At 32.7% G+C, this 15,165-nt stretch overlaps 1 protein-coding gene across 2 annotated transcripts in view; it reads left to right on the top strand.

Moving 5' to 3' along the window:
• LOC6052886 overlaps positions 1–14,542 on the top strand; it is a 127,257-nt gene extending 112,715 nt beyond the window's left edge. For both annotated transcript variants that reach the window (XM_038256149.1, XM_038256148.1), the window contains 3 exons: positions 7,708–8,560; positions 8,827–9,375; positions 13,891–14,542. In XM_038256149.1, the coding sequence (XP_038112077.1) occupies positions 8,243–8,560; positions 8,827–9,375; positions 13,891–14,082 (1,059 nt within the window). In that variant the 5' untranslated portion in view covers positions 7,708–8,242 and the 3' untranslated portion in view covers positions 14,083–14,542. The remainder of the gene's footprint in view (positions 1–7,707; positions 8,561–8,826; positions 9,376–13,890) is intronic.
• The last annotated feature ends 623 nt before the right edge of the window (positions 14,543–15,165 follow it).

Genomic DNA, 15,165 nt, shown 5'->3' on the forward strand with positions numbered 1-15,165 from the left:
AATAAACACATTTTTGTCAAAACATCAAAATCCAATTGTCACCCCGTTAAGTACTCTCGTTTCCAGCTCACATCCTCAGGTCCCATAACAACACACACTTGACACTTTCACGCCCAATAAATTCACCAAATGATCGTAATTTGACCAACCGTGACATCGTCCTCGTCCTCATTCTAAGGACTTTCACTCTCTTTCCTTTCGAGCAAAAAAAAAAAAAAAAGAAGGCCGGATTCCTTCGTCGCTCTACTCCGCCAAGACGACCCAGACGATGTCAACCTTAAGCTTAACCCTGGGTGGATTGACTGAAACCATCCATCCTTGGCCGAACCCCTCCCCCACAGCCACCAAGAAAATGTGCAAATCTGTCGAAGAGGAAACACAAATCCTCAACCGCTTGACATCGGACTCGTCGTCTTGGGGGTGTCTGTCTAGAGGTTAGACAATTCACGACTCCATAAAAATCGTTCGGAGGAATGCTAAACCGCTCGTTACGAGCAGGAGGAAGCTCCGGAGTCGTCGTCGCCCAGGTCGTAATTCCGCTTCCTTTCGCCGTCAAGCGCGCGTTTTATCGCCAGTTCGTGACTAATAAAATTGATTAAATCTAGACCAGTATGGAGTTTGTGTCTGGGTTCGAACATGATCGCGGTTGAAGGGTGTGTGACTTTGTGTGTCCAGGCCATGTGTGAGTGTGAGGTGTGACAGTTTAAAGATGGCGAGACGGACAAATTGGACCGTTGATTGAGATAGGATTAGGGCTGGTTTGAAAGAGTTCATAGTCAAGGAAAGAAAAATAAACTTAGCCCATCACACTATTTGACACAGGAAAACAAAATGTGTTCATTGTCATACTCTATAAGACATTCAAAGAACATCGGTAGAAAAAATGAAACACTAGACGGCGTTAACTGAAATTATTAAAGATTATGTGTCAACCTCAGGGCAAACAGAAATTTAATTTTCTTTTTGAATTTCAATTTATCAAAGTCAATTGAACTAAGAAAAAGATAAAATTACTAGATTTTTAATTTACAGCTTAATTTTTGAATGTTTTAGTTAGTTTTAGTTACATCAACAAAAAGCAAAGTGTCAATCTATTTATGAAAATATTTGTGTTCCACAACCTTTACGTCTTTTACCGATCTGTGGCTTACATTTGATTTTAAACGAAGCTTCTATTATAATAACTATTCAAAGTTCGATTATCCGAAGGTTTATATTGGACTCCGGATAGTCGAATCATGCACAAAAAGATTGTTTTTGTATTTTTTTAATATTCCAAATTTAAACATCAAATTCGAGTGCTGCGACCCCATTTAAGTCAATTTTGATTTTTTTTTATGCCTTATCAAATACCAATTTTTTTCAATATTCTATCACCGCCATTTTGGCAGCCATCTTTAATTTAAAAATTCCTAATCATGTTAGAATAGTTTATAAGTCATATTAAAAAAAAATACACTCAAAAATAAGAGAACAAAAAATAATCGTGATTTGATTATCCTAAATAACATTTTTCGAAAGTCTTCGGATAATCGAGTCTGAACTAAAAAGTTTACAGTCAAATTTTCATTTTTTTTTTAAATTTTTTAATTTTATTCAATATTATTTTTTGCTTTTAAGTTTGGTATTTTCAAAGAGTAAATAACTATTTAATAATTCAAAAATCTGCGAATCGGATAGAAGATGGACTGAATGATAAAAATGCCAAAATTACGGGAGTTATTAAATGTCATTAACTTGAACTTTGCTTTTCAAATTGGTGGTTAATTTAAACAAATGTGATGTTAGAAATCAAATTTGTACTTTATTATTTCTTATCTTTTGTATTAAAACTCTCTGCTGAACCTGACATTTATGATTTTTTTCTGTAGATTCTTAAAATATTGGGTACACAAAAATTGCACAAGATGGAAAGCATCATCATATGAATTTATTATTAAATTTAAAATGCCGTCAATTGGGTCCCCATATTAGGAATAAATTGTCGTTATTACTACCCACAGCGATAAAACATATTTTTAAAAGGGCAATGACATTTTGTACGACCAAAAAAAATTCAAAAATATTTTTTAAAAGTTTTTTTTTATTAAAACATGGCTTAAGGACCCAATTTAAGAAATAAGTTTAGGAACAAACAACATATTTTTTGTTCGGGATAGCCTTGCTTAATTTTTTAATAAATACTTTAAGGTTCCTCAAACGAGCTTGTTTTTAACAAGCAATTTTCACAAGGGACCATCCATAAACCACGTGGACACTTTAGGGGGTATGGCGATTGTCCATGATCCATAGAAAAAGTTTTTTTTTGTATGGACAATTGTCCACGAGGGGGTAACAGATTCTCAAAAAAGTGTCCACGTGGTTTATGGATGGTCCCCAATCAAATAAGGCCATAACAAATTTTATTTCAAGTTTTTGACGCCATTGTCAACACTGTTTCAAAAATTCTAGGAGCATAAAAAAGTATTGAGTAAAATTAAAAAAAAAAGCTAAAACCAATTGTATGTTATTATTTATTCATGTTTTCGTTATCAATAAACATACTTTAAAAATATTTGCAATGTTGCGATTTTTTTTGGCCACGAAAATTTATAAATGAAGCTTAAAAATTGAATGTTTTATGTTTTATGTTTTATGTTTTATGTTTTATGTTTTATGTTTTATGTTTTATGTTTTATGTTTTATGTTTTATGTTTTATGTTTTATGTTTTATGTTTTATGTTTTATGTTTTATGTTTTATGTTTTATGTTTTATGTTTTATGTTTTATGTTTTATGTTTTATGTTTTATGTTTTATGTTTTATGTTTTATGTTTTATGTTTTATGTTTTATGTTTTATGTTTTATGTTTTATGTTTTATGTTTTATGTTTTATGTTTTATGTTTTATGTTTTATGTTTTATGTTTTATGTTTTATGTTTTATGTTTTATGTTTTATGTTTTATGTTTTATGTTTTATGTTTTATGTTTTATGTTTTATGTTTTATGTTTTATGTTTTATGTTTTATGTTTTATGTTTTATGTTTTATGTTTTATGTTTTATGTTTTATGTTTTATGTTTTATGTTTTATGTTTTATGTTTTATGTTTTATGTTTTATGTTTTATGTTTTATGTTTTATGTTTTATGTTTTATGTTTTATGTTTTATGTTTTATGTTTTATGTTTTATGTTTTATGTTTTATGTTTTATGTTTTATGTTTTATGTTTTATGTTTTATGTTTTATGTTTTATGTTTTATGTTTTATGTTTTATGTTTTATGTTTTATGTTTTATGTTTTATGTTTTATGTTTTATGTTTTATGTTTTATGTTTTATGTTTTATGTTTTATGTTTTATGTTTTATGTTTTATGTTTTATGTTTTATGTTTTATGTTTTATGTTTTATGTTTTATGTTTTATGTTTTATGTTTTATGTTTATGTTTTATGTTTTATGTTTTATGTTTTATGTTTTATGTTTTATGTTTTATGTTTTATGTTTTATGTTTTATGTTTTATGTTTTATGTTTTATGTTTTATGTTTTATGTTTTATGTTTTATGTTTTATGTTTTATGTTTTATGTTTTATGTTTTATGTTTTATGTTTTATGTTTTATGTTTTATGTTTTATGTTTTATGTTTTATGTTTTATGTTTTATGTTTTATGTTTTATGTTTTATGTTTTATGTTTTATGTTTTATGTTTTATGTTTTATGTTTTATGTTTTATGTTTTATGTTTTATGTTTTATGTTTTATGTTTTATGTTTTATGTTTTATGTTTTATGTTTTATGTTTTATGTTTTATGTTTTATGTTTTATGTTTTATGTTTTATGTTTTATGTTTTATGTTTTATGTTTTATGTTTTATGTTTTATGTTTTATGTTTTATGTTTTATGTTTTATGTTTTATGTTTTATGTTTTATGTTTTATGTTTTATGTTTTATGTTTTATGTTTTATGTTTTATGTTTTATGTTTTATGTTTTATGTTTTATGTTTTATGTTTTATGTTTTATGTTTTATGTTTTATGTTTTATGTTTTATGTTTTATGTTTTATGTTTTATGTTTTATGTTTTATGTTTTATGTTTTATGTTTTATGTTTTATGTTTTATGTTTTATGTTTTATGTCAAATACTCACATTTGACTTAAATTAGGTTGATGCTAAAAATGATCAAATGAAAAAACTTTTTTTGTGATTGGATTATTCAAAGTCCTTAAGAATCCTTCGGATAATCGAGCTTCAGATAATCAAAACTTCAGATAATCGAGGATTCTTGTTTACTAGCTCAACAACTTCCTTTATTTCAATTCAATTCGGGTTTATTTGTGAATAATTTAGTAACAATGAGTTCTTTTAGGTACATAACAGAGTTTTGGAGTTCCTTTCAGCTGTGAAGGCATTATTACTTAGAACTATTGAATAGACAAGAGTAAGATAAAATTTTCAAAAAACTTACAGAAGAACTTCCTTAATAAATCGGTATTATACTAGTTTTTTTAATGCAAACATCTCGCCAACCAGCTTTCGTCCAAAATACTTGCCTTCCCGTAACTGTGGATCATTTCTACATCCACCAGCTGCTATAATACCATTTCCTCATTTTCCTTCACATTTTCCCCACTCCTCTCTGTCTGAAAATGTCCGAAAAACGACGACATGCTGATGGGCGCGCGATATTTCCAGCTGATGGCGTCAATGTTGGCTGGCTGGCTGGCTGCTGCCGCTGATGATGATGAGGACAGTAATGTTGACGTTGATAAATAAGCGACCGAGCGCCAGCACCCGGGACAGAAGTTAATGGAACGAAAAAATAGGATTTACTTGGCTGAAAGGCTGACTGCCGTTGGTGGAGCGTCTGTGTGCTTTTGGAAGGGGTTTGGTGTTTTTTTTTTGACTTTTTAAGAGAAATGTCCATTGGAAGTCACATTAGCACCAAAACTCCCATGTTCGAGAAAAAGGGGGAGTTTCCATTATAAGAATGTCGTTGAATTCTAAAATCTTTAAGCTTCTTACAAAAAAAAAAAGTAAAAAAAATACAAACTTTATTTGCTAGTTAAAACCCAAAACACGTACCATTACTCTAATTTGTTCAATTTTCCCAACTCATGACCAAAACCAGTGCGGAATTCAAGCAGAAATAGCTGCAACTTTGCTCCAAATTCCGCTGCTAACAAAAAAGGAAGTGTAAAGGGATTTTCTCTCGGCCCCATTCCGGAACACCAGTTTGGGAGAGGTCATAATTTGCCCAGCAGCAACTAGGAGACGGCAGCAGCAGATGATCTTCGACAGGAAAATGTCAGGGAAAACACGAAACGCACACAAAACAGCACTGGCTGATGGCACTAACGGGTCCCATTTGTATGTAGGACATGCGAGCTTACAGAACGTATAATCGTAAAATCTCAACAATACGGTGTTGGTTGTTTTTTTTGTTTGCTCTACGGGCAGTGCTGTTTTGAATAGAGGTGGAAAATTTCTCTATTTGTTTTGCAGTGGTGCTAGATTTGTCATTTTCGAAACAGAGATTGAATTTATTTGAAAATCTAAAACTTTTGATGGATAAAAAATGCAGAAAACTGGCAACACTTTAAATAATTTGATATTTATGTCTTTATAGTGTTGCAGTGATGCCATTTCATTTTTTTATTCGTTCAAAGATTGATTGAACTTATTAATACCAGGATTTAAAGAATAAAGAATTGATTTCAATTATATTTGGCAACACTGCCCACTTTCCGACAGCCGACTTCCAGTGAACTAGAAAGTCATGCAAAGTGGCAACTTTCTCAAGTCCTAAAACTGAAGCGAGTGCTTGTACTTTTCCTGCTACAACACTTGTAATGCCATTGTTGTAGCAGCTTCTTCCTTGCGTACTAAAGAGTGTAGCGTAAAAGGTCAGCTCTGGCCCAGGATTAGTACGCCGCCCTAGTCCATGGAGTCCATGTTGTATTCCGGCTGCGAAAATGAAACTTGTTTTGTTCGCAACTAGCAGTTTACAGCGGGGTCCGACGAGGTGAAAGTTGTTTTATGTTGGAACTTTTATGTTCGTTTTGAAAGTTTTTTTGTCTAGCAATTTGTTTTGTGGGGGATTTTCAGTGAAAGTTAAGCAATAAAGTTGAAGTTAGAAAAAAAAACATAATTAGAATTTTGATTTGTTAAAATGTTACCAAACCTAGAATCAAATCAAAAAGACAAAAGACAAACAAGGCAACAAAAAAGACAACAAAAAAATAACAATAAAAAAACAGAAAAGACAACAAAAAAGATATAAAAAAACAACAAAAAAGACAACAAAAATGACACAAAGATAACAAAAACAAAGACAACAAAACAAACACCAAAAATACATCTAAAAAGACAACATAAATGACACAAAAATAACAACAAAAAAGACAACAAAAAACGAAAACAAGAAGACAAAAAAAAAGACAACAAAAAGAAAACCAAAAGTCAACAAAAAGGCAACAAGAAGATAACAAAAAAAAAGCTGTAAAATGACAAAAACGACAAAAATGACAAAAATGACAAAAATGACAAAAATGACAAAAATGACAAAAATGACAAAAATGACGAAAATGACAAAAATGACAAAAATGACAAAAATGACAAAAATGACAAAAATGACAAAAATGACAAAAATGACAAAAATGACAAAAATGACAAAAATGACAAAAATGACAAAATGACAAAAATGACAAAAATGACAAAATGACAAAATGACAAAAATGACAAAAACGACAAAATGACAAAAATTACAAAAATTACAAAATTACAAAATTACAAAATTACAAAATTACAAAAATTACAAAATTACAAAATTACAAAATTACAAAATTACAAAATTACAAAATTACAAAAATTACAAAATTACAAAATTACAAAATTACAAAATTACAAAATTTACAAAAATTACAAAAATTACAAAAATTACAAAAATTACAAAAATTACAAAAATTACAAAATTTACAAAAATTACAAAAATTACAAAAATTACAAAAATTACAAAAATTACAAAAATTACAAAAATTACAAAAATTACAAAAATTACAAAAATTACAAAAATTACAAAAATGATAAAAATGTTACACTCTTTTAAAAACGATTAAAATGATACAAATGGAAAAATTGCTGAAAACGATAAAAACGATAAAATCGGTTAAGACGATGAAAAGGATAAAAATGATTTTTGTTATAATTTTTTAATTAGGTCCTTTTCAGTACTGGGACCTGGTTAGGATTGAGTCGGCTTTTGTAATTATATTTTTCTTAAAGCTCAGAGTAATTACAGAGGATCTTGTGAACGAGAAAAACGATATAAACAATAAAAATGATAAAAACGATAAAAACGATAAAAACAATAAAACGATAAAAACGATAAAAACGATAAAAACGATAAAAAAGATAAAAAACTATAAAAACAATTAAAACGAATAAAACTATATAAAACCAAAGAAACTATTAAAAACGATAAAAATGACAAAAAGACCAATATGTTTAATTCAACAAAAACTTAATAAAACATTTTTTCACAATTTCCTATAAATCGTCCTCATTTCAAATCAATAGAAAAAAGGGTCTAAATCTACTTCCTGATCCTCTCACACTGTCACTTGTCCGTTAAATTAAATATTTTGACTTTAAAATCAGTGCTGATTCGTTCAACCCAACGATTTTCCCTTCCACCTTCACTAACGTTATTTATCTGCTTTTTTGTTCCCATTTTCAGAATCCCCGGTAGCCTCCCAGGAGCAACAGAGCATTTTAATCCTGACGAATGAGTAACAAAGCAGCAGGTTGTGGCCAAAAACGAATAAATTTTGCCACTGCTCGGAACCTCTTTCCATGTTTTCCGGCCAGTCCAGTGTGTCCAGTTTGCTCGCATGATAGTGAGTAATAAATTAATGAAGATAAAGGAAAGCGACCGGGACCGGGAGTGAGAGCTCAACTCCGGAGGGAATTGGAGGAGGCGCTTCGGAAGGGAAGAAAGATCGTGGTTTTGCAGGAAGGAAAGACACAGAAAAAGTGGTTTAAAACGAATTTAAATAAAAGGAAAAACTCAGAGTGCAGGAAAATCGAAGTGAACAGCGTGAGACCTTTTGTGGCAGGCAAAAGTGTGGAGTTCAGGATAAAAAAGAGAGCACCCTTTTCAGAGACACGGAAGCGCCCAGGAGCCAACAGTTGAACGGGACTAGAAAAGGATAAAATTGAAATAAAAATAAAATTAAAATAAAAAAGGCAAAGCCACTGCCGCTGTCGTCGTGATGCAGGAAGTGGAATACTTTGGTGATACCTTGACCACCGGTGCCTGCAGTGGTGGCACCGGAAATGGCGTCCACAGGGGGTCGGGGACGACGGGGGGTGGTAAGCATCCGAGGAAATGTAGCTACGATTTACTGGAACACCGCAAGTATAACAAATGTGATGAAAATGTAAATTATACCTCCTCGGTGGCCAACGCCACAGTTGCCGACCTGCCCAGTTCACCGTCACTGTCGCCGTCGTCGTCCTCGGAAGAGGACAGCCCCTCGCCGACGGAGATGAACAACTGCATCAAGTTTGGCGTGGAGAAGCCGACGCTGGTGAGTTTTTGATATTATGATTTTCTGCTTGAAATTAGAAAGATTATTGATAAAATAAATCTTCTAAATTGTTAGAATACTTGGTCAGATATTTTCCTGCATAAGAGCTAACCTAAAATTGCCGATTGTGCGTCTCTTCCAACTCAACGGAACCATGACATGAAAAGGGCAGATTTCGCCCATTAGCAACGTTTCCCCCAAACGCTCCCCACAGAATTACAGAGAGAAAAACCCACCACTTTTTTACTCCATTTATTTCCCCGCAGATCAAACGCTTCACCCTCGGCTTTCTGCGCTCCACCGAGGACAGTCTGCCCCTGGTGTACCATAAATCATCGCCAACGTCGCCAACCCAGAAGAAGCTCAACGACATCCTGTCCGAGGACATCTACAGTTTGGACCAGATCGTATCGAGCAAATTTGGCGACTCCTGCCGGCAATCCCTTACCACGGCCGCTGCTCCTCCCCAGCTGCTGCGGCCGGAGTACGAGTTCCGGCGGAACCGGTTGATCCGCAAGACGAACAGCGCCAACTCGAGCCCCAAGAAGCGGTTCGTGCCGAACATCGCGGTCAAGCGCACCGACAGTTTGAACAGCATCGAGGACAACGACCTGGACAGTGCCAGCTGGTTCCAGGCCGGGCTGCCGCGGGAGGTCTCGCTGGAGGTGCTCACGCAGCAGCAGCCGGGGGCGTTCCTGGTGCGGAGGAGCACCACCAAGCAGGGCTGTTTTGCGCTGTCGTTGCGGGTGCCGCCGCCGGGGCCGAAGGTGGTGCACTATTTGATACTGAAGACGGAGCGGGGGTACAAGATTAAGGTGAGATGCTCTTCTTAATTATATGTTGTGAGCAGCCACCGACTAAAAACTCAAACTTTGGCCTTCTTTATAACTAAAGAAGCCATTTTGTGTCGTTGATTCCCCATACAAGTCTCCTTACAGTTTTGGCAGCTGTCCATCAAAAAACATGAACGTAAATAATCTAAAATCGATTGCTTTTGCCGGAATTTTCTGATGGATTTGGTGCTTTCAACAAAGTTGTATGTATTGACGAGAACTTTTCAGGAAAAAGAGGAACTTTTTTTCTACGATTTTCAATTGTATAACGTTCATTTTCTCATTAACCGTATTTTTTACAAGGTAAGACAATTTAATATGTGTTTCAGGGGACAAAAACCCACAACTTCTGAGCCACAGAGAAGTTTGGCCAGGAATGTTGCCTCTGAGCTACAAAAGTTTTTTTGGAAAAAGAAAAATCTTAATCAAAAAATGCCATTAATTTGTTCACATCGAAATGTAACTGTGATATCAGTTTTAAGATAAACATAAATCTAGGGTTTTTTTCACAAAAAATATTTTCCCTAAAAGAGCACTCAGCTTGCAAAATGTTAACTAAGAAATAAGTTCCCTCCCTGCAAAGGGTTATGAATTGATCTCAGTTGCAAGGATCTCTAAATCTCTAAATCTAAATCTCTAAAATATTTTTTATCGATTTCACACATGCTTAATATAATTTGAAACGCAGGACAATTAATTTAATTTTTTTTTCAGTTGGTTAAACTTCTATTTCCTTTCAAATTTGGCGCGACATAATTATTGAAAAATATTTGCAACGGTCTAACTGTAAAAAAAACAGTTAATGATTTTGCATAAAATAAATTTCGTTGTAAGTTGTGTTTTCAATACCTTGGAAAAAATTCTTGCTCTCAAATTCAGAATAAGTTTTAAAAAAATTGCTTCAAATTTTTGAGGAGCAAATTTAAATTCTAAAAAATCAATCCTTTGGTTCGGTAAAACAGGGTTGAAAACAAAATTACTAAAAAACACAAACTTCTCTGTTTTCTCCATATAAATATTCAAAAACAATATTTTATTATTATTTATGGATAAGGCTACCAACTCTTGCTGAGCAAAAATCCGTACACTTTGCGGATATGACCACATGGTATAACAAAACCTGTCAATGAATTATTTAGATAAATTAAATTTAATAAATTTGAGAATTAAAAATATAAAACTGTGTCGTTTTTACAGCTAAAAAATTTCACAAAATGCTATCAGAGTGTTTATAACTTGCACGTTTAAAAGTATTCATAAAATAAATTGTGATTTGAATCGAATAATTATGTTTTTTAATTTTTTTTGGTGAACGTTTAAAAGTTTACGAAATGTCAAGTTTGCTTTTACAAATAATATCGTTCTTAGTGATTTCACGAACACGTTCCTACCAACATACGAAAGACAATAGTTCAAAAACTCTATAATTATTGATAATCAAGTTTGAATTGAGGATACCCCGGAAAACTCCCTTTTTAAATCAAACTCACAGAAAAATACAAATTTCTAGTTAACAAAAGCATCGACCAAATAAAAAAAAGCAATTCAATGATTAAAAATTTGCTAAAATTCCGTACAAATCCGTATTATGCGTGAAATTCCCTACAAAAATTCCACCCTGTTCAAAATCCGCGAAGAGGTTCGAAAATCCGTATGGTAGGGAAAAAATCCGTACAGTTGGTAGCCTTATTTATGGATAATATGTTAATGGAATTTTAATTTATCTTTCAAATATCTTTTCAAGCCAAGTGTAACATAATATACAAAACAAATCAGTAAGGCTGTTGTAAATACTTTTTAATGTTTATTTCACTCCACTCTGAGCGATGACGAAATTTCAAGCAATGGAACTAACTTTTAATTTAAAAACTAACTTAATCCACCTATGTGGTTGGGGCCTTCCTCACTTATAACCAAAAATGGCTGATATGATGGAATTGTACAAAAAATTCATCTATTTTTAAGATCCGGAATATAAAAGTACATAAATATCACTTAAGTGGCCATATCTCGAGACAGGGTTGCCAGATCTTCAATGTTTTAGGCTCTTTGGAAAGATCTTCTGATAACCTAACCAATGATGGGTTGGATGGTGGATCCGGACATAGTTTTCATACATTTAAGTGAGATCCGGCATCCAAAAAGTACATAAATATCACTTAAGTGGCCATATCTCGAGACAGGGTTGCCAGATCTTCAATGTTTTAGACTCGTTGGAAAGGTGTTTTGATAACCTAACCAACGATGGGTCGGATGATGGATCCGGACATAGTTTACATACAGTTAAGTGAGATCCAAATATATGTGAAAACACATTTTTATACATAACTTTTGAACTACTTATCGAAACTTCAATCTGTATAAAACTCGATCTATGGGACCCTAAACCAAGTCGAATGCAACAGGTTCGGGTCAAATCGGTTCAGCCAGTGCCGAGCAACATGAGCTAGTTTGTTGGTCACATACATACATACACACACACATACACACACATACACACACACATACACACACACATATACACACAGACATTTGCTCAGTTTTCGATTCTGAGTCGATATGTATACATGAAGGTGGGTCTACGACGTTTTTATGCAAAGTTTATTTTTAGAGCAGGATTATAGCCTTACCTCAGTGAGGAAGGCAAAATGTGTTAAGAAAATTTTAGTACCAAGAATGTTTCGGTCATCGCTAAAATTTGAAATTTATCGCAGTATTATTGAAAAAAGTTTATTTGTTCCCAATTTTGTCATTTTTCCATTGTTTGAGTCAAAAAATCCAATTTTTATTTTTAAAAATTTTTATCTCGAAACCCTATAGTTATATATAACTCAAACATTTTGTTTAAAATTTCCCGAGGAATCTGATGAAGATATTTTCTGATATTGGCTCTCTGGTCCCGAGACCTTCAAAACAGTATTTTTAGTAGATTTTTGAAACTTTCAACTATTTTTACTTAAAAACCAAATAAATAACCTTTCATTTGAGTCCAAGACAGCTAAATCGGTGGGAATGGCTTGGAATTAAGATTTATTTTTTAAATATGGGTTTTGTGAAAATACACGAACATTGCCACCTTTTTTGGACCACTCTAAGTCGTAGTTCAGCCTGATGGCGAAACAAAAAAAAATGGTTTTAATTATTTTGACTAAAGAACACCTAGAAAAATTTTGAACCCGATCGGAGGACTTTTTTTCGAATTATGCTGTTTTCATGGGAAATTGCTGCATATTTATAAAAAAATATATATTTTTAAAACTTACCATTCTTCTTAAATATTTTTTTTGGGTTATTATAGTTTTCCAATCACTGTTTTTTTATGAATCGGCAAATTAAATTTAGATCAAAAATCTTAATTTAAGATGTTGAATTTTTAACACAGTCTTAAAAGACATAAAAATCATGGGATCTTGTGAAACATTCCAATTTAATTACGTTATGTTATCATTAGTGCGAGTGATTTTTTCCCGATTTTGCAAAATCCGCATAATCCGTGAAATTTGTGAATACTGTGAAATTTCAACATTTTTTTTTCATTGGAAATTCAAAATTTTGCTCCAGGCAAACATTGGTGCTCAGAGATTTGATGAAATTTGTAAAAAAATGAAACGGAGATATCCAGAAATAAAAGCATCTCGAAAATTTGTACCTGGGAAAGAACGTCATTGATTTTGTAATGCTATATGATGCCTTTCCACGCATTATTGACGCAGCCTTTCCTCATTTAGTAGTCAATCGAATTTTTTATGATCCTCTGCTGCTGCTCTACTCAATAACTGCTTTAATAATAATTAATTAGGAATTCTTTGAGGAAAAAATATGATAATTGGCAGAAAATATGTACTAAAATACTGTTTTATTACCAACAGTTAATGTTGACAAAATATGATATGAGATATTCTTGCGTAGAACGGAATACTTCTGGCAAATACTCATTTTTCCACTCATATTGAATTTCTGACATTTTAGTAAAAATCTAAAAGCTTAAAAGTTTAATATTCTTTTGATAATAATATACAGTTTTAAAATTTGGAGCTCGTAACTACTGTATGGAAAGCATTTTTTGTCAGGAATAATATGTTGCGGGGAATACAGTCCAGATTCGATTAGCTGAAGTTCTTTTTTTTCAACGCAGTGTATGGAGAGCCGTAAAATTACCGCGCCGCGATTTTTTGCCATGATAAATCACTAGCTCTAATATCATTTTTTTTTTGTTTTAAAATCATTATCATTAAAGTACTCTGTTAACTGTTGCTGTTAATACAGTATTATTGAAGATATATTAAATTAAAGTCATTTTCTATTTAGTAATAAAATCCTGGGATTTGTGAAACTTTCCAAAATTCTAAATTTGATGTTTTGAATTTATTTCAAATTACCAAGTTTACAGCTTCAACAAACATGACCACATTTTTTTCTATTTTAAAATTGCCCTTTTCTACATGACAACACCTTCATATTATTAACCATGTTCCATACACCCACCGTTCTCCACAGGGCTTCACCAAGGAGTTCTCGTCGCTGCGCGCCCTGATAACGCACCACTCGGTGATGCCGGAGATGCTTCCGGTTCCGCTGTCGCTGCCGCGCCCCCAGAACATCCCCCTCAAGTGCAAACGCGTCGACGACTACGACAGCTACAGCACGCTGCACGAGTTCTCCAAGCTGTTCTCCGATCTGGACCTATGATAGTCCGTGTCAGCGGAAAGGAGGGAAAACTTGGCTCTTTTGATGAGTTTGTAAATAGCCACTTTTGTATACACACACACACACAAGGACACATGAACGACGCGCAAACACTGGGAAAATGATTTTACACCTGATGAGAAGAAAATAGAAGAAGGAGGAAAAGCTGGAGTACCCTTAAGTTGGTATCCCAAAATGGCAGTTGGTGTTGTTGTAGTGTATAACTTTACAATCAAAATAAGGAAGAAGAATGCGAAAACTAATAGTTGTAACACATACACACAAACTACCGTAATCGTTTGATATTGTGATATAGAATTATATATGGAAGGAACATAAATGTGAAACAACCTGGTCATTATTACCAGCAGCTAGGACACGACGCAAACCGAGAAGAAAGAAAATTGGAATTGAAAATAAATGACTTTAAAAGTTGTGTCGAATTGAAAAATTGGCATCATTATCGGAGCTTTTATTTGACGACCAATCACATTTCCCTCAAAGCCAGACTTTGGCCAAGATTGGCGAAATTTTTATTCCACCACTTCCGTGTTCCCTTTGATCGTCAAATTATGGTAAGTACTCTCTTGAGACGACTACGAAGAGGACGACGACGAGGGCCAAGACGATTGATCTTCAACAAACTAACGACAGTTTTATTGCCTCAAGAAACAGAAAAAAAGATAAGATATTGAGACAAAAGGTATTATTGGGAAAATAGGAGTGATGCCAATCGGAGGTATTGAAGACAATTTGTAAAAAGATGCTTTTGAATAAAACGCAAGTGCAGGGGATTTGAAACTAGTTTTTGGTTGGTCAATGCCATTAATTTTATAGAAGTAAGAATAGCACAATTTCACTTTACTGTTAAAATTTAAAAAACGTAGCAAAAATAAAAAAAAATCTTAAGGTTGAGATAAAACACGCATCCAAATGCAATAACCAAAAATCATTCTTTAAGCATTGAACAATCATAAATTGTAGAAAAAGTATGCAATGCGTAAATTTTTATATTTTTTATTTAGTTAGAAAAACTCAGACTAAGGCTTTCAGCAAGGAAAATAATGTTTTTGAAATGGAGCAATT

The sequence above is a fragment of the Culex quinquefasciatus genome, chromosome 2 (assembly GCF_015732765.1).
Source record: "Culex quinquefasciatus strain JHB chromosome 2, VPISU_Cqui_1.0_pri_paternal, whole genome shotgun sequence".
Lineage (NCBI taxonomy): Eukaryota > Metazoa > Arthropoda > Insecta > Diptera > Culicidae > Culex > Culex quinquefasciatus.